This window comes from Ochotona curzoniae, unplaced genomic scaffold, assembly GCF_017591425.1.
Source record: "Ochotona curzoniae isolate NIBS_2020 unplaced genomic scaffold, NIBS_Ocur_1.0 scaffold_4701, whole genome shotgun sequence".
Taxonomy (NCBI): domain Eukaryota; kingdom Metazoa; phylum Chordata; class Mammalia; order Lagomorpha; family Ochotonidae; genus Ochotona; species Ochotona curzoniae.
This window is the reverse complement of record NW_024467122.1, coordinates 29274686-29298906: the sequence shown is the minus strand read 5'-3', so window position 1 is coordinate 29298906 and position 24221 is coordinate 29274686. Positions and strand designations below refer to the sequence as shown.

Genomic DNA, 24221 nt, shown 5'->3' with positions numbered 1-24221 from the left:
TTGTAAAACAGGTGTTTTGGATATATTCCTCAGCAGAAGAATGGATAAGAAAGCTTTGGTTCATCTACTCCATGGAATACTACTCAGCTATTAAAAAAAACAAAATGTAGTTCTTTGTGGCTAAATGGGCCCAACTGGAAACTATAATGCTAAGGGAAATGAGAGAATCCCAAAAGGTTAGATGCCACATGTTTGCCTTAATTTAACCTGTAATTTTTTGGTTTGTTTGTCTGTTTTTGAACCTGTCATTGACACTGTCTCAATACATGTGTTTTGAAAAATTGAACTTGCATTATTTTTAACATATTGGTTACTCAATACTATGTCAATTAATTCCATAACACTGTATATTGTTGCTGATGTTTTGTTGGGGCTTTTAACTGACCAGAACTTTACTCTGTTAGCTCTATCTTCAGACCAGAGAAGGCCTCCCCAAGAAGCTGCTGAAGTTACCTGGACAATAAGATGCTGGACTCTATGCTGGGTATATGCTTGCAATGAAGGAATCTCAACTGAACTTGAACCGTGGTTATGCAGCAAGGTGGGGGGAGGGTTGTGGAAGGGGCGGGGGAAATCCCAGTGCCTATAAAACTGTATCACATAATACAATGTTATCAACAACAAATAAATAAATAAATAAAAAAGAATGGTCAGGGAAGGGGAGGACCATTCCACTGTATTAGCACAGGAGATGGGAGTCCTGTACAGATTCTATCTGGATTAGCAGAGCTAAATGTTTCTAAACATCAATCATCAGTTTTGTAAAACCTTTATCTTGGGGAAGACAAAAAAAAAACTCAGAAAAGATGAATCCTTCAAATCGCACTAGAAGTCAGTGCTACCTGCTCTGCAGACTACAAACCTATCTGTCCTTTAGGCATCTGAGTGGGACAATCTGCTTCTTTAAACATAGCATCTTTTGAGCTAAGAAAATCAAAAGGACCTACCTTTACTATGGGAAAAAGTCTATTTAGAATGCATTAAATAGGTCTTTCATTTTTGTTTTCTGTTTGTGTAATCTGAGGATAGAAAATGTCTTTGAGCTGTGTCAAAAACAATAGGCAGCCTCTTTGGTGTTTCAACAAACATTCCCATCTCTGAGATGAGAACTCGGCTTTTGGCTAACAACATGTCCAGATCTAAAGGGATTGAGGAAAAAAAAAATCTCAATTTGCTCTAGAAGCAATTACATATACATTATGGGAAAAGGCTGGTTTTACTAGGCAAGGACCACACATAGTGTGTGTTTGTTATATTATTTGATATCAAAGCAGAAACATTAAATTCATTCTAAAACATACACGAAATGCAGATCCTGCCTAAGGAGCTCCCACGTTTAATTCAGAGATATCGGTTACAGCTTACAGAACTTGGCAATACTAGCATGCTGCCTTACTGGAAAGGGGGTACTTCCATTGATTCTAGGATTTACTATAATTTCTCAGCTTTATATACTCATATTTTGGGTAAAGTGAAGACAATTTTTTTTACCTCATTTTTCATAAATAGAGGTACATTGTCAATGTGTGGCACTTAGGTGTGACATCTGCAGAGTCAGCAAGAATTTTTGGAAAACATTTAATCAGACATCAAGACCATTATTTCAACTTCAGAGAGTATGGTCTTTAGCAAGAACCGTCATTCTTGTCATTTTACATAATCATGATATCGATGTGATGGTTTTAATTTACTTATGGGTTTTATTTTGTATACCTACTGTCTTTACTTAGTGCTGAACACAGATATCAGAAAACACAACCATGACCTTATAAAAATGTGTGTGTGTGCATGTGTATGAAGAGAATGGCAGAAAGGGAAAAGGTTAAGAGGGACAGGAAGGGAGGCAAGAAAGGAGGGAGAATTTAGTTGTGAAGGAAAAGATTGTAAGGAACGATAAAGCTTGGAATCACCTTTGAAGAGGTCTAGGTTGTGGGATGGATTAGGTAGCTGGGTCTAGCAGGACAAGCGAAGAATATGAAAAAGGCATGACAGTGAGAGAGTCCAGAGGACTGTAACTAACTACTAATTCCAGAGCCTGTCAGTACAGGAAGATTGTGTCTGGATCAGGGCAGGCTATGCCAGGAAATCTGTGCTACATAGACAGTTTGAATTATATGCTATGGAGCCTATTTCCCCATGTTCTCCCAGATAGTCCAAAGACAAAATAATGAACACACGTAATGATGGCATAGAGATAGATACATTAATTAAACAGAGCATGGAATGGAGGAATGTTTGTTACAGGACTGAAGATATTAAATACATAGAAATTTAATATCTGACATTCAGCACCTGCAATCAATAAATAAAAATAGCTTTTCGATACAAAATTTGGACAACTGACAAATCATTTCAAAATGAAATTTAATTTGGTTACACTACACTCTTCATTGAAAAATGTGTTAGATAAATTAAGGATTTAAATATTGAAAAAAATTAGAGGCAAATCGTTTTGAGTATAGAAGATGTCTTTTTAAAAAATGTAACATCAAGTTTAGAGATAAAGTAATAGATAAATACAATCACAAAGCCCATTTTCAAAAATCACAAACTTCTGAAAAGTGTAGGAACACCATGGCAAAATACCAATATCTATGGTATACTAAGTTCCTAGAAATCAGTGAAAAGATCTAACCTAAGATAAATTGGTAGAGTACACAAATAGGTGATCATGAAAGAAACAATGACATATAAAAGTTTACTGAATTCCAGTAAAAAGAACTACAATTAAGATACTTTCACTTTTTCTCTCCATCAGATATTAAAAAAGAGATGCATGTGGGTGGGTGACAGATATATCAAATTATGATTGTTTAAGAGCATATGGAGAAAGAGGAACTCTCAAATACCAAGGGTATAAAATTATGCTAATCATGATAGTTAAATATTTTTTGTAAGGTAATTTGTCAACATTGGTAACATAAAAATACCTATCTTATGGTACTGTGAGTTTTAGCTATCAGCTTCTTTTACAGAAATAAACAGTATTTATAACGTATAATATAATAAATCCGTATATATAAATATTCAGTTAGTCTGAGAATATTCATTGTACTACTGTTAATAAACATGAAAATCTGGAAACCAGCTAAATGACTACCAAAGGGGTTAAGTGAATAAAGTGCAGCATGTGGATACTAAGTTGCCATGCTACTGTTCATTGGTATAGACAGATATCCATCACACGTATTTACTGGTAAAGATGATTAGCAGAATAGTATTGACAATATCATCTGGCAAATGAGGTAGTGAAATGGGTTAGATTACACTTTGAGATTAAGCAGACATGATTGGAGAGCCACGTCTACCACATACCACCTAAGCAAACACTGCTAACTTCTCTAAGCTCTAGTTTCTTTATCTAGGTAGAATGGATCCTGATAGAATCCACATCAGTGAGTTATAAGGAAAATTCTTAAGTATAAAATAGGAACTAGTTACATATTAGTTATTACTGTTGTACTTTTGGTTAATTATTGCCAACCAATATTCTTACGATGTTAACTTCCCAAAGCAAATATAGTGTTACCTAAAAATTAGAGTATATGCAGACTTTAACTAAATACACACACTAAAGAAGCTTTACCTCAAGTGAATAACATTCTACTTATTTGGTCACCTGTTAGATACAGTTAGGAATCTGATGCATCATTTTTGATACAGATTTGTTTTGATTGCATTTTCACAAACTGCTATGCAAACAAAGAATGTGTTTGGGCATTGTATTTAAGTACGAAACTAGAAAAATGTTAAGTTCAAATAGTCCCAGTTATGAGAATTTTAAAAAGCCTTCTTGGTATAAATTGGAAATTTAAACTAATTGTTAATATATCCTGTAGTAGTTGCCATTATATATGCATTAAATTTCCAAACATAGTATCAGGCAAAAAAAAAAGCATACTTTATAAGCATACTTGTTTAATAAGACCATGAAACTATGGGTTGGCATTGTGATGACACGGGTTAAGTTGCTGCGTGGGACACCAGTATCTCATTCGACACCAGTATCTCATTCGAGTTCCAGCTGCTCCACTTCTGATCCAGCTACATGCAAATGTGCCTGGGAAGGCAGAAAATGATGGCCCAAGTTCCTGGGCCCTGTCACCTACATGGGGTCAGATGGAGCTCCACGCTTCTGACTTCAGTTTTTCCCAGCCTCAGTCATTGTGACCATTTTTCTCTCTCCCTCTCTGTAACTCTGTGTTTGTTCAACTAAATAAATCTTTGAAGAAGATTATACAAATAAACCACTCAAAACAAGGAAACATGTTAACTAGAGATAAATTAAAATTTCTGTATCATACAGAGTATTTGCATTAAGGAAATTACATACCCTTCTGTTCGGAAAATCATTCGAAAGCTGTCTCCCAAGCTTTTATAACTGTTTGGGTCTGTTGTACATCTCTGAATCTGGAACCTAGAAACAGAATTAAATAAAAATCCAAGTTAAATAGTTTACCAAATGGCTTTTCTTATTTTTCAAAATCCTAGATGTCAGTATTTTTCAGACTAATCTAAAATACTCTAGGCTGTAGATCTCATGGGTTCATTTGTTTTATATGAACTTTGCCTTATTTTTAAGTTTTTAAAATTGTATTCTTTGTACTTTCATAGAGAAGATAGTTTTTTCCCGCCAAACAGTTGCACCCTGAAGCAATCGAATATTTCTTTTGTTAAAAAAGGCATGCACAGATGTCATACCTTGTTTCAACATACAACTCAGAAATCCAAAATTGTGCATGAAAGAAGTAGCTCTACTTATTTTAATTAGTGTTCCTTGGGTACGTCAATAGAAAGATTAAAAATACAAAGCAGCTAATATGGCCTACATCTGATCCTGACTGTGAATTTGGAATTCTGGCAAACACAAGCCTGCACTGGGATCAAGGGTTGGTTCTGTAGTTTGCTGTATTAAACCCAACTTCCTATCAACCATTTCATGGTGGGTTGGCTCAACCAATGCAGGCACTTCAGGCTACTTGACTCTTGCTGAAGCACAGTTCTCTGCATAAAGTTGGTGCTAAATGCATTCCCAGCTTTAAAAGTTGATTTCTTTTTTCCTTGGGAATAGTTATGCATATCAAAACTGCAACTCTTACATGTGGAAATTCCAGTATGAGAGTCTTAACTTTTAAATTTTACTGTCAGGGTTTGTTTCTAAAGAAACTTAAAGTAAGGATTCTCTTTTATACCACATCTTAGTTGATTTTCATTCTCTGGTTCCTTGAGTCTGCCTATTCTTTATGGTTTTTACCTCTTTGTCTAAATTCTGACTTAGGGCCTTTCTCTCTTTTGTGTTTCTGTCCATAGTTTACATAAAAAAGAAAACTGACTTATTTGAAAAGCAGAGTTACAGAGAGAGGGAGAATCAGAGAGCTAGGTCTTCCAGTCAATGGTTCAATCACCAGATGGCCATGACAAGCTGGGCTGGGTCAGGCCAGACTACAATCAGGGGCCTGGCACTTCTTCATGAGTGTTAAGGTCTCAAGTTACTTGTGCCTTTTTTCTGTTGGTTATATGCTAAAAGCTGACGCATCAGAGGGAAGAGTAAATACATACATGCTGCTGCTTTGACTGAAGTAGTCAAGCATACAGCCAGAGCGAGTGTATGATATAAGGCTACAGTTGTATTCGTTTTCATAAAACAGAGTTGCTAATGTATGCAAGGGCAGTAACTGTTTCATATCCCAGCAGAATTCTTGGCATATACAAATGTTAAATGAAGATTTATTGTCTGGTTTATGGGAGTGCATCATACAGAACAATGATGAAGGCAATGCAATGGTCTAAGTGAGAGGTAACAATGTCAAAACATGAAGAAAGGCAATAGATATATCATAAAAGGATGAGTTTTGTTTACATTTCTTCCTGGATGAAACATTACATAGGTACTTTTTAAAATTCTCTTTAATTCAGCAAGTAATATTCTACAACTCTATACCTATGATGGCCAAACTTTAAAACATCATAAAGGAGCAAGCATTGCTGCATAGTAGGTCAAGCCAGCACTTGGAACACACATGGGAAACCTAGATGGGATCTGGGTTCCTGACTTCAAACTGTCCCTGCCCTGGTTGTCACAGGTATCTGTACAGTGAATTAGTAGATGGACAGTTCTTTCTCTCTCTTGGTTTCTGTCATTCTGCTTTGCAAATTAATGAATACATTTTTAAAAAATATATCATAATCATCTGTATTGATATGACCCATTCTATCTGTATTGACATGACCCATTTTAGGTTACCCTGTGGAGAAGAATTATATATCAAATTGAAATTATATAGAGCCTATCAAAATAACATGGACTAGTAGAGCCAACTTATTTAAACCATTTTTGACCCATTTGGTGTACTTAAAATTATTGGCCTCTAAGTCTCAGTAAGATGTTCTGTCTAAAATAGGAATACTATCTGACAGTTTGGGCAATTCTTGACTACAACACGGAGATGAAATAACTTGGTAATCTAGATTTTAATGACATGATAAATTAATACTAAATGCTAAATAATATAACGGGAGAACCATCTGTAAGTATATACAACAAACAACCTTGGGAGTATACCAAGTAATTTCTCAACTGTGACTTTCTCAACCTGCATATTCCTAACTACTCAGTATGAAACATTTTATATCTGTCTGGGATACCCAAGATTCTGTAATTCTTTCTTTTAAGGAAATTATTTTAAAACGTTTTAATGTATTAAAAGTATTGCATCAGCATAGATGTTTCTCATAATATCTTTAATAATCTTTCATTAAGCTCATTTCCCTCAGTAAATTCCTTTCTAGATGCTTTTCTTCCAAATTGCCAAATATTTTCTTAATGTCTGCCATATGATAAAAGATGCTGCAGGTTTTACAAAAACAGGGGGCATTATCTCTGTTCTCAAGGAGTACATGAAGAAATAGGAAAAAAGTTAATATAAGGGCATATATCCAAAATGTCAACTATTCTCAGCAGTGGGTTGTCCAGGTGTTTGTGGGGGGAGCAATTACTGCTTTCTGTGGAAGATCAGGAAGGGCTTCAGGAAGCAGGGATTTGAGCTGGTCCTCATGGGATTCAGAGGTAAAAAGAACAAGCCAGGAGGAAGCATTCCAGTGGGGAAATAATAGGAGGGAAATATGTCTTTCCTAATGAGGGATGTTAAGAAAAAGACCCTCCACTGAGGCAGCCTGGCCCGTGCTTCCTTTGGGAGGAGGGTGCAGCTCCTCTGCTCACTGCACACCCATAGCTGCACAGGGTGGGTGGAGACAAAGTCAGTTGGAGGAAGGTATATTGGAGATGAAGTTGAAGTTCGTTACAGAGAATGTTTCCTTTCTCTGCGCTTCAGCTGAGTACTGCAGCCAGTTCGCTATGGCCATTTCATAGTGGCTTGACTCTTGTCCTAGAGGAGATTGTGAGAATCAGCAGATGGAGTAATTTCAGTTCATCACCACACCTAGAAAAACAAAGTCTTTGGGCCAGCATTATGATGCAGTGGGTTAAGTCACTGATTGTAGCACTAGCATTACATTTAGGTGCTGGTTTGAGTTCCAGACATTCCACTTTCCTCCTGGCTCCCTGGGAAGGAAGCACAAGATGACACGATACTTGGGCTGCTGCTGCCCATGTGGAAACTTGGATAGATTTCCAGACTACTGGTTTGGTTTTGGCCTCTTTTCCTGTTTCTATGTAACTCTTTAAAATAAAATAAATAACTCTTCAAAAGAAAGAAAATCAGCTTTAACCTCTTCTTTACTGCCTGGGTTAGAGACCTCAGTTTTTGTATGATGTCTGAATGTTCAAGTAACACTTAGATAGGTTTCCTGTCAGCTGATACAAAACTGAATCCAGAATACATGTATATCTAACTAATAAGTTGCCTGAACTGGCTATTGGAAGTACAGGAACTTTGTCTACTCATTGTAATTTTCTTTTTTCAGAATCCAATAGATATTATATCCAATCCATGGTTCATGCAATTAATACAAATTCTTCAGCACTATTTTTTTATTAGATATTCCACTGTCTGGATGGTTATAAAGAAATAAGACCTACTCCTGTATTTCAGAAGCTCACAGTCAGGTAAAGGAGATGTACAAACAGAAGGAATAACAGATGCACAAATAGAAGGAATAACATTTCAAGACAGATGTCAGCCAATGAGTCTTGTAAGCAAAGAATAAACACTAGTGCCCCCTTCACTGGGGCTGACTTCCTATCAACCTTTCTGTACTGTGGCTAGCAGAGAACAGTACTCAGCAGACACCGAAGGAGAAGGGAAAGTATGTCAAGATATTCGGGTTAAATATTTGTGATTACATTTTCTCCATCTGCCTTTGAACTGGCAGCCAGGACAGTCACTGGCATCCTTGAAAAGCTATGTTTATTGCAAACAGGAGTGGTAACATCCAAATAGCAGGGCTTGGGGAGAGTCTGCAGGCTTTACTGGGTGAGCAATGCAAGGGGATAGGCAGGCATGACAAACAGTAATGCCTAGTGAAGCTCCCTGCCAGTCTTTACGATGCCAAAGCAGCTGGAGATCCTTTAAACAAGCCAAGGCGGGCACAGTTGTCTGTTGCTTCGTATCTCTCACGTATGGCATGTCTACACTTTGCAGAGAAAGTACACGCAGCATTTAACTCCACCACACATGACTTGTTCTGATCACAGAGTTATCAGTTCTCCTAAAGAATCTGTTTTAAGTTGATATAATTACAGTGCATTTTGGTCAATCATGTAAAACAGCAATTTCCTTCTTCCTCTGCACTACGTTTCAGCAACTTAAAAGGTTTCTCTCCTGGATTGAAGCTTTACATCGCATTTCCCAAGCTGCGTTCTAACGAATTCTCTCTATGCTTGAGAAGACAATTTTCCAGTTATGTAACACAACTCTTCGTAAAATTACAAAGGCAAAGCCACACTGTTCTTGATTGTGTTTAGAAGAAAAAGTTGGACTTCTCCATTGTCCTAATGAAAGCAGCTTAGTCACATCTGGAATTTCCATTTGAATAACTCCTTTTATTAGAATGAAAACTTGCTGCCAAAGAGGCAGAGTGGACAATGGAGTAACACTTGAGGAATATGCACTGTCTGATACTGGTCAGATTCAAACACAAGGAAAGGTGCACAGCTCAAACTTAAGAATAGGGCGAAAAGGCTCTAGGGACCCCAACGGCACCAGCACCTGTGAGTATAAGACTCCACACACTCCAGTGACAAGGAATGATCCATCTGAAGAAAGTTACTATGGTAACCACCAAAGCCAAGAAACAGCTCTCCGTGTTCACCAGTAAATGCACAAGTGAGCTTTCAAAAATTAAAAAAGTCTTGTTTTTTCCCCTAAACTCATTAAGAAACATTGTTATATGGTTGATAATATGATATTTTATACTGATCTTCTGTTGATTCTTAGCATGGTTCAGTATGGCAATTTCCATCCTCTGAGGATTCCAAAGATAGTTTTAAGAAGCATGTGTCTTTGGAGGAACCTTGTTAGTCATTATATAGGGTGGAGGCCCAGAGCTGGAACTAGGTAAGGACTGGAGAAGGTTCACATAATACAACGTTAATAACAAAAAAAAAAAAAAAAAGAAAGAAGCATGTGTCCATGAGAAGTCAAACGACTTTGCTGCTTTAAAAGTTTGCATGTTTGGCTGAATATTCTTAAATTTCTCCAAATGTATGCAGTGCCTCTATTTCCAAAGTAATTTTGTACCTATCATCTTCTTAAAAACGTGCTTATGGTATATCTGAGGAGTTGAGAATTTAGGATGTACTATGTGTGTATGTTTGCGTTTATTTGAATATCATTTGTCTTTTTATGAATATACAGTCACTAATTCCCAAAGGGTGATGGGACTTGCTTTTTCACTAGATCACACAATTAGTTGGGGGTGCTTTGGAGGAGGGAAATGATGGAGATTGATGGGGCAAAAGCTGTTTCAAGTCATCTCTGTCACCGCCACCAATTCTAAGCAAACCAGTGAGAGGTGATGCTTGCTATGGCACCCCTAGGTCATATGCTAGTTCAGTAGTGCTCACATGCTCTCTCCTACTGACCTGCAGGCACTCCTGCTGGTAGAGACATTCACTTGGATTTGCCATCTCTCAAAACTTGTCATTTTTCTCCCTAGAGTGCAAGTTTATGCCACCACAGTGTTCTAGATTATAAAATGTTGCGTCAAAAGAGGCGAGACACTTGGAGGAGCAGAGACACAGAATGTAAGACACTAGTTATAATTCCCATGAAGTCACTGATTTGTAATGGAAGCTAGTGGGATTTGTGGGATTTGCAATTTAATCCTTCTCTGCTTTTCTTTCTTTACTGACTTGGCAGTAAAATGGGAGCACGCACATTAGAAAATAATTGGTCTAGAGGAAAATTAACATATACATGAATATCTGGGCTTATTAGCCATAAAAGAGAATACATATTTCATTTCACAAAGCCCCCAAATTCCAATATTTATAGGGGCAAAAGGCTGCTAATAGACATTGTACTCCAGTAATGGTGGTGATGAACCTAGCGAAATTCCCTATAGAGATCCTTGGAAATATGCTATGAACAAAGATTATTAGCAATTACCAGAGTATTACACATTTCTTAATAAACACGACGTTGCTAATGAATTAGAGATTAACAAACTAAAGGCTTGCAATTGCAGAACACATTAAAAGGATAACTGTAGGAAGATTAAATAAAGATTTTTAATTCATCATAATTAGCCTATCTCATCAAAATAAGACATTTTCCCTACAGGGTGTATTTGCTTTCTTAATAGTTGGCTAAACATCGCTCCAATCAGAGTGAACATGCAGACACGTGTCTGAGATTTTGAAACTGAGGCATACACACCCATCTCTTCAGCTCTGCGAAAAGGCCCGGGAATGCCCATCTTTAGCAAAATCCTCATCACGTATGTGTGTTTCTGGTACTAGAAAAAGATCACCTTCCAACAGAAAAATTACCAACTTTCTACAGAAAAGGTAGCCTTTGCAGCCTCCATATTTGTCATCCCTGCAAAAAGGTTGTATCAGATGGTAGGGAAGTGAGGCTACCGATTTTGAAGAATTCATTCCTCCTGTTTTCTATGGAAATGTTGGAGTAGGCAATGATTTCCTTTTACCCTCTACATCCATACTTTAAATACTCCAATTTTAAGTACCAGTACTGTGTGAATGGCCAATTTTTTTCAGGATTTAAAAAGAAATTTGTTTATGAAAACATGACTTAGAGAACATAAATTGTCTTTTTTTACAAGGTGAACTATGAACATTTAGACTTCTAGGTGAATATGATAATAATCTACCTAACACTGCCTTAGCACAGATAGAGCTCACCATGCCCATGGTCACTTGGAAAGGTATCTAGACATGGCATTCTGTCTCAACATGGACCGAAGGCCTGCTGTGACGGGGGAAGCTAAGATTTTTGGGAGCCTGAAGATATGACATGAGGTATTGTCCTCCAGAAAAGAACAAACAATTGGAGGAGGAAAGGAAGATATTAATAAAGAACAATAAAGTGAGAAATACATGTGTTCAACAGATTCTAAGAGCCTGGTTCACCTGCAGTTAAAGAATTGCCTTGCTTGCTGGGTTCCCAGTCTAGGTAGGGCTGGCATCAATTAGCACCTGAAACAATGCTAATGAGTCTGCCAGGATCATGGGGTTTGGCCAGACAGGAGCCATGGTCAGTGAGGTTCAAAAGCTGAATTCACACATAACACTGTGTTTCAAGAAGTTCATGAAAAATGAAATTCAAAGATAAGTTCATTTGATGAAAAGTTCTTGAACTCCATGCACATGTTTCATAATATGCAATTTCCATGAATTTTCTGAACATCCTTTACATCTTGTAGTTTATCAAGGTATTAAAAAAAAATCAGGGGAAGAAAGATGCTTTTTCTGATTCTGTCTTAGTCTTTTCTCTAGAAGGATGTCTTTATAAAAGAAATAGAAAAGTATACCTGGAAACATTTAGGTATCCTTGGCACATTTAAAATCTGTACGTCTTTACTGGGTAGAGGGGGGCTAAGCTTTGCTTTGGTTTAGCATTTATGGCATTGTAAAGGAGACCAATAAATTTCCTTGTTATTATAAAAACAGTTTATAATTCAAAGAAATATGTATCCTGGAGTGCTCAATCTGACTAGATAATTGCTACAGATAAAGTGACAACATCTTGGCAAGGCCACAAAAGCAAGGAAAATCTGTGCCATGTAAATTTGAACACTTTTTTTTTTTTAGCAGAACCTCAAAAGTATTATCTCTCTGAAATATCAGATCAACCCAGATAGCCTGATTGTACTTTAAGTAATTTCCTGTGATCCTAGACACATCTAATTGCAGTTGCTCTCGCAAGCCAAGGAGATTTAAAGACTGATATTCTGCAATTGTACACTTTACAATTTCCATTTTAACAGTGCACTTAAATGTCCTATAAATGATTCATCGTTTTGCCAACCACACATCTTGAAACAGTGAATAGCTACATATCATTCTTCAGTGTAGTAAATGCAGAACGAGTTTTGTGTATTTTAAATTAAGGTAAGACTTATTATATTTTGAATCTGTGTGAAATCTGACCTTGCAAATAAATCCTAAGAGCGTGGACTTTAATATCTGGCACAAGTTCTTTCATTTGTTTATATTACTTGTGGGATAATAACTAAGTACACTGATGATATGATTTCAAAATTTATTGTAATGACAAAATGCTAGTTAACACATCAGAAGCAAATAATTATTAGTGATAACAGCCTAAATTTAATACTATTAAACCACAAGTAATAAAATAGACTAATTAGCATAAGTGTGTAATTAAAATGCTCCAAGCATAAACTGATCTCAATTAAAAGTTTGCACAGCATGATTTTCAATTATTTGGTTTTATAAAATATATGTAATATCATAAATCTATATTCAATATTAGAATATAGTACTACTAATTTGAATAAACATGAATGTATATGTCTACAAATATTCCATTGTGTTTTACATTTAAAGACCTCACACCCTCGGGCCCGGCGGTGTGGCTTAGCAGCTAAAGTCCTTGCCTTGCACGCCCCGGGATACCATATGGGCGCCGGTTCTAATCCCGGGGGCCCACTTCCCATCCAGCTCCCTGCTTGTAGCCTGGGAAAGCAGTCCAGGACAGCCCAAAGCCTTGGGACCCTGCACCCTTGCAGGATACCCGGAAGAAGTTCCTGGATCCTGGCTTCGGATCGGCATAGCATCAGCCGTTGCGCTCACTTGGGGAGTGAATCATTGGACGGAAGACCTTCCTCTCTGTCTCTCCTTCTCTCCGTACATCTGCCTTTCCAATAAATAAATAAATCTTTAAAAAAAAAAAAGACCTCACACCCTCATTCACCTACCAACATTCTCCCAAGTACAGTGATCTGGACTGGCCATGACAGTGGCTAATACACATGAAAACAGCCCACATTTTGGCTACAACAGCTTTCAGCCATTGAATAACAAAATTACTACAAAAACCATGACTTTCCCACATTCTCCAAAATTTTTGAGTTTTTTAGAATTTGATTCCCCAATAGAAAGGTAGCCAAGCTGTTTCTCTCTTCAATCTTCCCTCGCTACCTGCCTGGCTCTATACTCAGTAATACCATCTGGTGACAGAATTTTTACCTGGGAAGCCTCAGCTCATTACCAGCACGAGATTGAGGTCTTGCTTTCTAGCATCCCCAGATTTCCAGAAAAGTGGATTGAAATGTGTTCATATCTGCCAGACCCTGGGAACTGACTCTGGGAAATGAGTCACTTCACAGAAACTAATTATGCACCAGAGACTATGAGTTAGGGTTCCTGGGACAGAGAATATTAGAGGACACATACTCTCTGAAAGCCCGAAAGACAATCCCATTTTATTCTAACTGATCAAATGTGCCTTTTGTGTTGTTTCTTTGGCACTGTTAAAGGATGCTTATCAATAACATCAAAAGAGGAAAGATTAAAGGAGAGGTGGTTTCTTTGCATTTATAAGCATAAACGCATATACTAGAAAGAACTGTGGAGAACAAAGATAATACACTTGGCTAATAATGAGGAAAATGTCTTTATCAATGTTGAGGATAATCTTAAGGAAGTTTTAATTTTTATGTCAAGATTGACTTTTTTTTAAAAAAACATTTTTTTATTATTATTATTATCATTTTATGATACAGTTCCATAGGCTCCTGGCATTTTCCTTATCTCTTCCTCAATTTCCTCACTCCCCCCCTACCTAGTTCCTCTATGTCATTACTAACATGTAGTTCTTCATACACAGTCATATGTCCATCATTGCAGGCATGGACAATGGCAGAGAGTCCAGAGTCCTATTGTCAAGTTATAGCACACAGTTTCATTGCAAGTCCATCTTTGTCTGGAAGTAGAAATGCACACTACATTGTATCCTCACATCTGGATGTTAGTCTCCATTTTACAGCTACTGTACATCTCTTTAAATGAAAAGTCATAATACAAAATCAACAATAAAAAGAAAAATAGAAATTTACAATGCCATGAAGTCAAATGACATGTTACTAGATATGACAGTCTCCATTACACAGCTACTATACATTCCCTTTAAATGAAAAGCCACAAAACAAAATCAACATCAGGGAGAAAAAAGAAATTAACAACACCATGAAGTTAAATAACATGCCACAAAATGACTAATGTGTAGCTGAAGAGATGAAAATCAAGAACCTTCTTGAAGAAAATGATGCTACTGTATGATCAACGAGTCATTGAATGATTTAATCAGAAGAAAGTGTTTTGAAGAGATGAAACTAACAGAAAACAACAAAATCCATGCAATATAGTTTCTGCTGATTTTTGCTGGTGAAGTGTGTCTCTTCTAGACAGTAAGTAGATGTTGTTTTGTTTTTTAATCCAGACTACTAATTTATGACGTTTGATTGAGCTTAAGCCATTTATATTCAGAGTTTAACTTGTATAGATGGTACCTTGGTCCTGTCATTTTAGAAATGGGTTGTTCATTGGTTTAGTCTTCTGTTGTCATTTTACTGGGATGTTCTTCCCATCTGCCTTTGGTTTTGGTAGGTGCTATTCCTCTTCTCTGTCAAGAGAACATCTTGAAGTATCATTTGTAGAGCAGGTTTGGAAGAGGCAACTTCTTTTAGCTTTTCTTTACTATGGAAGAATTTTATTTCATTTTTCAAAGATGAAAGAAAGCTTTGCAGGGTATGTTATCCTAGGCTGACAATTTTTTTCTTTTAGACTCTGGAATATGTCACTCCATTCTCTTCTTGCCTGTGGAGTTTCCTTAAAGTCTGATCAACAATGAGAAAAAATGAGTTCAAAGAATTTAAGGAAGCAATAAAGCAAATCAAGGCTGATATATCAGAAATTAAGAACACAGTAGAGCAAATTAAAAGTACAATGGAGAGTCTCCAAAATAGAATGAAGCAATCAGAAGAAAGAATCTCAGAATTGGAAGATATTTCTTGTCATCAGGGGGAAACTAACAAAGAGCTGGAAGCAGAGCTGGATCAGGCCAAAAAAAAGTATTCAAGAATGGAAAGACACTATTAAGGTGCCAAATACAAGAGTTATGGGAGTCCCAGAAGGTGCAGAAAGAGAAGCTGAGTTTGCAGATGTATTTAATGAAATTATAAGGGAAAATTTCCCTAATCTAGAGAAAGAATTGGGAAACAAGATCCAGGAGGGACACAGAACTCCCAATAGGCTTGATCAAAAGTGATCTTCACCAAGCTCTCTTCAACTGAACATAAAAAAAAGATCCTGAAATGAGCATGTGAAAAAAAATCAATTGACATGTAAAGGAATGCCAATTAAACTCACAGGAGATCTCTCACAGGAAGATTGACTTTCTATGATCAAATATTTGGATTGATTGGTATCAGTCCCAAAGGAAGACATTCGCTTTCAAAAACATTTCATAGGTTGGTATGGATCCAAGATGATAAGGATAAATGGTGATTGCATGGCTAATTTGTGTAGCACTTTTAACTTTAACAGCATTTTTACATATGTACTCTCCATTCAGGGCATCCAGGGATTTCACAGTTCCCTTATATTTGTAGGGCTGCAATGACTTGTAAAATTAAAAGATAAGAAAAAACAACAGCTTAGAACTAGAAAGGCATCCAGCTATGAGAAGTAGGTTTTCCTAGGGTCCCTGTTGTACTGTAACTTTGTCTCCAGTTCAGTGAGAGACTGGTTAGATATCTTTTTGAATGTAGACCTTTTCAACAGTAAAAAGGAAATAGTATCACTTGTGCATCAGTCACCTGACATTGGGGTTTAATTCTGAAAATCTTAAAAACAGAATCAGCTCTCAAATAGTTGTGCTGAGGAGAATCAGCTTTTCAAGACTGTTCATTTAATACGATCCCTCACTGTCAGGGGTACAGAGGAGAATGGAGAAAGTTCTCTTGATGGGGGAGCTGGGATGCAAATTTTTTCTGGAAGATGTTGATGCATTTCTTGAGGAGCAGAAGAATTTGCATAATCCCTTTCAGCCCTCATCTAATAGAAGAGATTGATGCATCGTGGAGAACAACATCTACTGATCTTTCTTCATCTATGTGGTATATTTATTTCCAAGTGCTTAAGTACCTACTAAGTACATGGGGAATGGTATTGAGGGAAGAGTTAGCTAGAAAGCTTTGTTTCTCTCCCTGCTTCATTCTCTTCCTCTATCTTTTTCAAATAAGTATTTTGAAGAATGAATATTCCATTGTGTCATGAACCCACTCTGAACAGGAGTCCCAGTGGAAGGGTGTGGTTTCATCATTATCATCAAAAAACATGTTAAAAATAATTAAAAACCACTCAGAGAACTGGCAACAGAAAACATAAATGAATTAATCCCACCCAAGAACAGGCCTAACTTGTCCATAGAACTTGTATGGGAAACCATGCTTCACTGATTAATTGTTTAATAAAAGACAACTAATATTTCTGGCAGAGAGAGGTACTTGGCAGGTATCAAAACACTAACAAAAAAGTTCAAGTAATTTAATTTTATAAAATGTAAACCTCAATCTAACTACCAGCTTTTGCATAAATACAACTTCTCATTTTAAAACATAATTACCTTGGATAAATTAGCTTCCCTCAAACACTAAAAGTTAAACATCAGAACCAACTGAGAAATCTACAGTGAATACATAAAGAATCAGACTTTTACTGGGGTGAGTTCTGGTTTTATCCCATCAAATTCCTGTTACTCCAACTCAACTAATTATGAATTCTAAGTGAGAAGATTGGATTAGGCTTAAAACATCTGGAGTTTTGGTCCCTACATTCACAAGCAACACCTTATTATTGAATATAAAAGAATGAAATGTATTCTTAATGGCTTCCTTGTGCTTTTGCGGTTCTGTCTTCCATGAGGAGCTTTTTGCTGCCTTCTCCCTTGTTGCCTGGCAAGAAGTTAGCACTGTTTTGCCCACCAGTATGTCTACCACAACGCCATTCTCCCTACTGTGCATGTTTCTTGCATTTCCCCTGGTGTGTTAGCTCACCTCTTACAGTCAGCAGTGGGGTCAACTGATTTGAACACCAGAAAACTCAGCTAGGTCATGCCTCTTTGTGAGGTGCTGGATGGGGTGGGGAAAAGGGGAATCATACTGTGGGTCAAGTCTGTGATGCTAGTGCCTGGCCTTCTCAGCATCTATTTTGGCTGTTTGGAGACCATTGGTGTGTATATTTTATTTCTCTGTTTTGTGCCAGCAAGCTGAGATTGTGAGGTGGGTGGCCTCTAGTTGTGGTTGAACTTTCCCTGAGAATGCACTGTCCTGAGAGGAGGAAAGACCCAGTTCTCTTTCCCTCTTACACTCTCCCATAGACTTTGGTGGTCAAACTCAGGAAGAGCACCTGAAGGTGGAACATGTTTCCTCCTTGTGGGAGGGTGGCCCTGCTGGATTCCTCTACTCTGGAGGATGTTCAATAAGACAATGACAAGGATGGTGAGCCAAAGCACAGCTGATGCCAGCCTTAAGGATTCCTTCCCCATTATGTTCCCTCTTTGTTCTGTGGATTCTGTTTCTGTTTGTTTCTTCAAATAAAATGCCGTTCTGTGTTGTTTGGTGTTTGTTTTCTACTTCTCTATTATGGATGATGTGGTAAGTGTCCGTTAGTTAGATTTTCATAGATGTATATTTAAACAATTCTGGAGAAATAGAAAAATGTCTGTTGAAAAACCTATATATTTTCAGAATTCAGACCAAATCACTGTGGTTTTCTTTTGGCTCTGGCAGTATTGCACTATCTCGTTTGGTGGGAGAAAAGAGAAAGGAAACAAGAAAACAAGTTTAAAAAAAAATCACAATGGATTCTACTTTTCAGTACAAATGCTTTTGGAACTGCTAAGCTCACGCCTGCTCATGTGTGTAGGTCAAATTCAGGCAGAAATCATGGGACAGCTGCAATTCCATATTTGAAATCTCTTTTTAAAAGTCTTGATACAAGTTATAGGATATTTGGCAGGTACTGTCTGTTTCTGTTTCATTCTCTTGAATTTAGACAAGTTTTGAAATACAGCAAGAGAAAAACAATGAGGATTTTTAATGGTGAAGTCAGCATAGTCAGAACTTTAAATTTGACACCAAGAGAACTTTTGCAATGAAAACTGGTTTGAGAAACTATTTCTGATATTAATACTTATGTCAGGTTTCAGCTAAGTATTAAGAGAATGTAAAAACCTAACAATAACTGGCACATGACAATGCATAAAATCTCTTCTTGTCAACTTCAAATAAAGTGTTAAAAAAATTTACCCGTTTTCCTAGAGCACTTTTATGACTTCAGACAATGTTTATCACAGTTAAAAGGTATACAATTAGAGATACACTGCTTTAGATTTAAATACAAGAATGAAAAACTAATCTTAATTTTAAAATCCTAGAAATTAAATATATTAGCAGATGATTTTGTTATCTGCTGTCACTTAACCAACACTTTATCCTAAAGGAGCATGGCTGTGATAGAGGTTTTGATTGCTAGGACGGACATGGTCAAAGTAACTCACTCAGGAGAAAGCTGTTATCACTAAGACACTAAGATCATGTGTGATATGAAAGGTGGTGAGATCCTCCATCAGAGATTATGGCAGAAGTGATCAATTGTTCACTAAACGTTCTGCTCCCTCTTCCATCTTGTGAAATTGATGTTGGAAGACACCAAACAGAGTCAGATTGTACATCTCTCTTCTGGGTATTAGGGGTGGGCAGGCCTGGGGTAGGGAAAGACAATTGGGGATCTGTGGACACAGAATCAGCAGAGACAGTGGAATGGCACTACAGCAAACAGAAATCCCATTGGCGACTGAAACCTCACCAGCAGACAGACAGGTGGGAAGGGGAGATCAGCATAGCAGGTAATATAAGGCATAGAATCACAAGTTTTGCAGATATTTTATCCAACCAGGAGGCAGAAAAGCAGAACAACTGTAGATGGAAGTGGGAGCAGTATGCAGTCCACAACCTAGCACCCCACCACTGCTACATGTGGCACATCAGACACCATTTTGAGTACTGTGGCAAATCCCCTGGATGGAGGGGTAAACTGCACACTGTGTATATGCTAATCTTGGAAAGAATCCACATCTAGCTCTCCAAGGGTGTTCTGTACAATCTGACAACATGTACCTATTTTTTCAGTCCCACCAGGAAAATAATCCTGACTTGGTATCTTATGGGTTCCATCTAAAAAAGGCCCATGTTGCCCTCGGATCTAGCTGCTAGCAGGTTCTGGCAAGAAGAGAAAAAAAAAATATGTGCGCTGCATGGAGCCCAGAACAGAGGGCCAACAAGGAGTTACACAGCTGGCACCTACCCAATCCTGGGCACAGCTGAAATGGCAAGTGGAAGAAAGGTTATACAGCAATGGCACAACCACAACATGAGATCACAGTGGAAAGAGAGAGGAAATCCAGGTGTTACTGGCTTCAGAGGCTGTGTCAGGAGCAGTGCAGCACAGGAGGTCAACACTGAAACACGTACGAGGGAGAGGCACAAGTGCCACAAATTCAATCTGCAGTTCTGAGGATGACACAGCTCAAGGTTAAATCAGTCCAAGAAGAAGAATCAGCTAATCTGAATTGCAATGGCCAAGGGCAAAAAAGAGACATAGGCACCACTTAAAACGGCATCGCTGCCTCCCTCTCAAAGGCTCAGAAAACTCAACCAAGAGTGATCCTCATCACAGCACATCATGTTTGAGCCTCACTTGGTTAAATATAGAAAAAAGATACTCAAATATGCACATGAGAAACATCAGATAACCTATAGAGGAGCACCAAGATGACTCACAGCTGACTTTTCAAAGGAAACCACAAAGGACAGAAGAGAATGGAGTAAAAATCAGCCCAGAATAACCCAGCAAAGCTTCCATTTGTATTTGCAAATTAATCAAAACATTCCAAAGAAAACAAAAAGGGATGTTGCCTCTACCAGACCTGCCCTACAAATGTTCCTTAAAGATGTGCTATAGATAGCAAAAAAGAATGGTACCTGCTATAGCCAAAGAAGACAAAAGTGGGGAACATCTCAATAAAACCACAAAATAAATTAAACAATAAGCCCAATGTCAAAAGTCCAATTTTTAAAATAAATTTTAAAAACTAATTAAACAACAGAAGCCCAATGTCAAAATGATTGCACCAACCAAATCACTACTTGTTGATCTTAACCCTGAACAATGGCTTAAACTCATTCAAGAGATAGAGATTCATGGATTGGAGCAAAGAAGAAGATCCATCTGTCTGTTGTTTATAAAAAACACATCTCAACAAAGATATGTAGAAACCAAAAGGATGAAAGGATGGAAAAGGATATTCCAGACCAATGAAAGGGAATAATTAGCCAGTGTAGCCATTCTAATATCACAAATTATAGATCTTACTGTGAAAAGCATTAAGAGAGATGAAGAAAGGTACCACATAATGATTAAGGGATCTACTCTGCAAATGGAAATAATGCTAATAAATGTACATGCACCAAATGCCAGGGCACCTAGCTATGTGAAACGGATATTAATGAACTTAAAGGGAGAAATATAACAAATGGTAAGAACCCAAGTACTTTAAACATCATCTGTTGCCTCTCAGGTGCATTAACAAGAAGCTACACTTAGAGTACAGCTTAAATATGTAATAGGCACTGATGTGTAATGATATGGAATGTGAAACCCACCACATGACAATTCCTACCCACAGTTGTACCTCCTTAGCTTCCTAGAGATTCAGACACACATCATGTGACCAGGTGGAATAGACACTCTTGGAATGGAATAGACTTTTCTATGGAATAGACACAGTAGAGATGTAAATGATTTCCATGACTGAGGTTTTTAAGAAGTCCTGCTTTGGGACCAGTGGTTCCATCGGCTAATCCTTCCATTGCAAGTGCCACTTCACATCCAGCTCTATGTTTGTGGCATGGAGAAGCAGCAGAAATGGCCCAAAGCCTTGGAACCTTGCACCTGTGTGGGAGACTACAAAGATGTTCCTGCATCCTGGTTCTGGATTGGCTCAGATCTGGTTGTTGAGGCCACCAGTCCTCTCCCCCTTTCTGTAAATCTGCCTTTCCAATAAAAAGAAATAAATCTCTTTTTTAAAAGAAGGACTGTTTTACATTCTTTCACTTGCAAACTATGCCTTGCAAGAGATACATCAAGACTGTTTCATCTGCAAGATGGAACCAGGAAACCTTAAAACTTTATAATGTGCAGGGACAACTGCAGAGATGGAAGGAGCCTGAATCCTTAAATCACATACTGAAAACCTTCAAGCATTTTAGGCACACCTACACTGGAGTACTGAATGATTGACTGTATTTATGTTGAGTTACATCACTGAAATTTTGTAGTTTAGCTGTTATTGAACTAGGTTTGCTGTAAGTGATTCAATGAGAATCACTTGTTCTGTGTCTTTGCCTCTCACTGCTTCCTTTCAGTAAACTGGTTCTTTCTGGTTCCTCCTGCTCCCTGACCCCTTGTAGGACTGTTCTGGGTGTACTATATTGTCAACTTAGTTCTCACCACTTACTCCTCCTCCCTCCATGTATGTTAAATATCTCTCATCTGCTCCTCCATATTCACTCTCTGCCTGTTATTACTTTTTTTTTTTTAATCTTGCTCCTTCTCCTGAGAGGTGATTTGAACACATTACATAAAACCATTCCTCTGTCACCTGCCTTCACAGTTGGTCAGATTTGGTCTCTACCAAGAGATAGAGAGAAAAAAGAGGATACATTGGCTGGGTTTTTTGTCTGGTGGCTTCCTCAGCCCTGTTGTCGGAAATTCTACACTCCTGTCACAAAGTCTTATTTCCATGGTTTTCATTTTTGAAGTTTTGGTCATCTTTGCTTTCACACATGCCTTGGAGATTAGGGGTAGTGACAACTCTAACTCTTCCTGCTGGTAGTCATAGCATCCTGAATCAATCCCTGTGGTGCCCTTCTAATACACTGCCCACATTTTCTTTTGGTCCTTCCATTGCAAAACCCTATCACACTTCAGATTCTCCAAGGGTTGTACTTATGTGATCTGCTTAATAATGGCTTGCTTTGCCATGTCCAGGGGACAGTGATACAGTGCAAACCTCACCGTAAAGTCTGCTCCTTCAGCAGAGGCAGCTTGCCAATAAGCAGGGATTGTGCAGGCACCGCAAAAACATATCAACAGTCATTAAGCCTTCATTTTCTAGCACAACTTCATTCTTCTCACTCCTCATCATAGAATTGTGATTTTATTTTTTTCTCCTCAACTACCATACCACCTGGAGAGCTGATTTCGGCTTAAAAAATACTGCATATTCCTCTCACAATACCATTCAGTATCCAAGTCTTTATATTTAAAATGGAAGTATTTATTCATAGACAGAGGGAGAAAAGGTAGAAATAACCACATAATCATGATTTTTGTCACTTTATTTCTTAGGGAGAAAAATCTTTCTACCAACCTACTTCATTGAACAAGCTATCTAGTATTTATATATGAAAAACTAATCGCAATTTTCCATGGGTTTTGAGTTCATCTGTGTTATTGTTGTATTTTAAAAATCTTCGTTTTTCATGATACAGTTCCTTAGGCTCAGGGATTTCTCCTTCCATCCTCCCCCATCTCCTCCCACACATTGTTTCTCCCTATATTGTAACAATAGTTTAGTCCCTCAACAACCTTCTTATTACTCCTATCATTTCCCCAAATGTTATTGCATCAGCACCTAGCTGAATAAGAAGTAATTATTACCCTCCACACAGCTCACATCTTTCAGTGCAAAAAGTGCCTCACATATGGTGGGAGCATGGAGACCAGGAAGGCTCAGTAAATTGTCTAGCTCAAGATATTGTAGAGATTGTGTAAATAATCAGGTACAGAATCCAAACATTCCATTTTAAGGGCTTACTAGGTTCTAAATACAGTACACCGTGCAGTACAGTGGTAACAGATGTAGCCTTTTTTATTTCAGAAAAATGGAGCAGAAATCACTCACATTCCTCCTCTGGGAAAAAGCAAAGTGGGAGAAAAAGATGTGTAAGTATTCTATTTAGTTTTAAAGTTGCATGTTTTAAGTGCCTTAAGATTAAGATTAGAAGATACTCATTTTTTCCAAATGGACATATTCTTTTTTCACTGACTTTCCATACATATTGGAAACCACAGCACACCTGCTCCATTATTAACTTCATGACATAGGATACAGGCAAAGCTTAGAAATGCTATGGCTTCACAATGAGATTGAAAGTTAGAGAGGGTTATTTGGCTCTAAAAGTCACAGGTCGGCCAACGGCACTGTTAACACCACCTCCCCTACCTCCCTGCCAGATCTCCCAGCACACATACATGCACAGTTAAAGACAGGAAGGAGTAGGCTTAGAAATCAATCCAGTACAAAAGCATGTTATTTGTGAAGGCTTTTAGTCGATCTACAGAGTAATGTGGAAATTGGGCAAACTGCTGCCCATGACAGAAGCGGTTTTTAACAAACCCTGTCAGCTCTGTCAAGAATCAAACCACTGGAAATGGAATTGTCCTGGAGGTCAAAGGATTCCTGGCTCAAAATCACTGAAGGTCACAAGCTAAAAAGCCCTTCATTCTGTTCAATTTTCAAAGAGCCATCGCTATGGAGGGGATGGCCTATGGTCCACAACATGCAAGAAAAGTTGTATGTTTTCATCTAGAAACACTGCCTGTTCTGTACAAACCTCCTATTCAAACCAGCTCTCCTCTCTGTCCAGCC

General features: G+C 37.8%; 1 protein-coding gene across 2 annotated transcripts in view; it reads right to left on the bottom strand.

Moving 5' to 3' along the window:
* Positions 1–24221, bottom strand: part of SLC25A21 (solute carrier family 25 member 21) — a 468180-nt gene that overhangs the window by 134845 nt on the left and 309114 nt on the right. For both annotated transcript variants that reach the window (XM_040969566.1, XM_040969565.1), the window contains exon 3: positions 4334–4417. In XM_040969566.1, coding sequence (XP_040825500.1) covers positions 4334–4417 — 84 coding nt within the window. The remainder of the gene's footprint in view (positions 1–4333; positions 4418–24221) is intronic.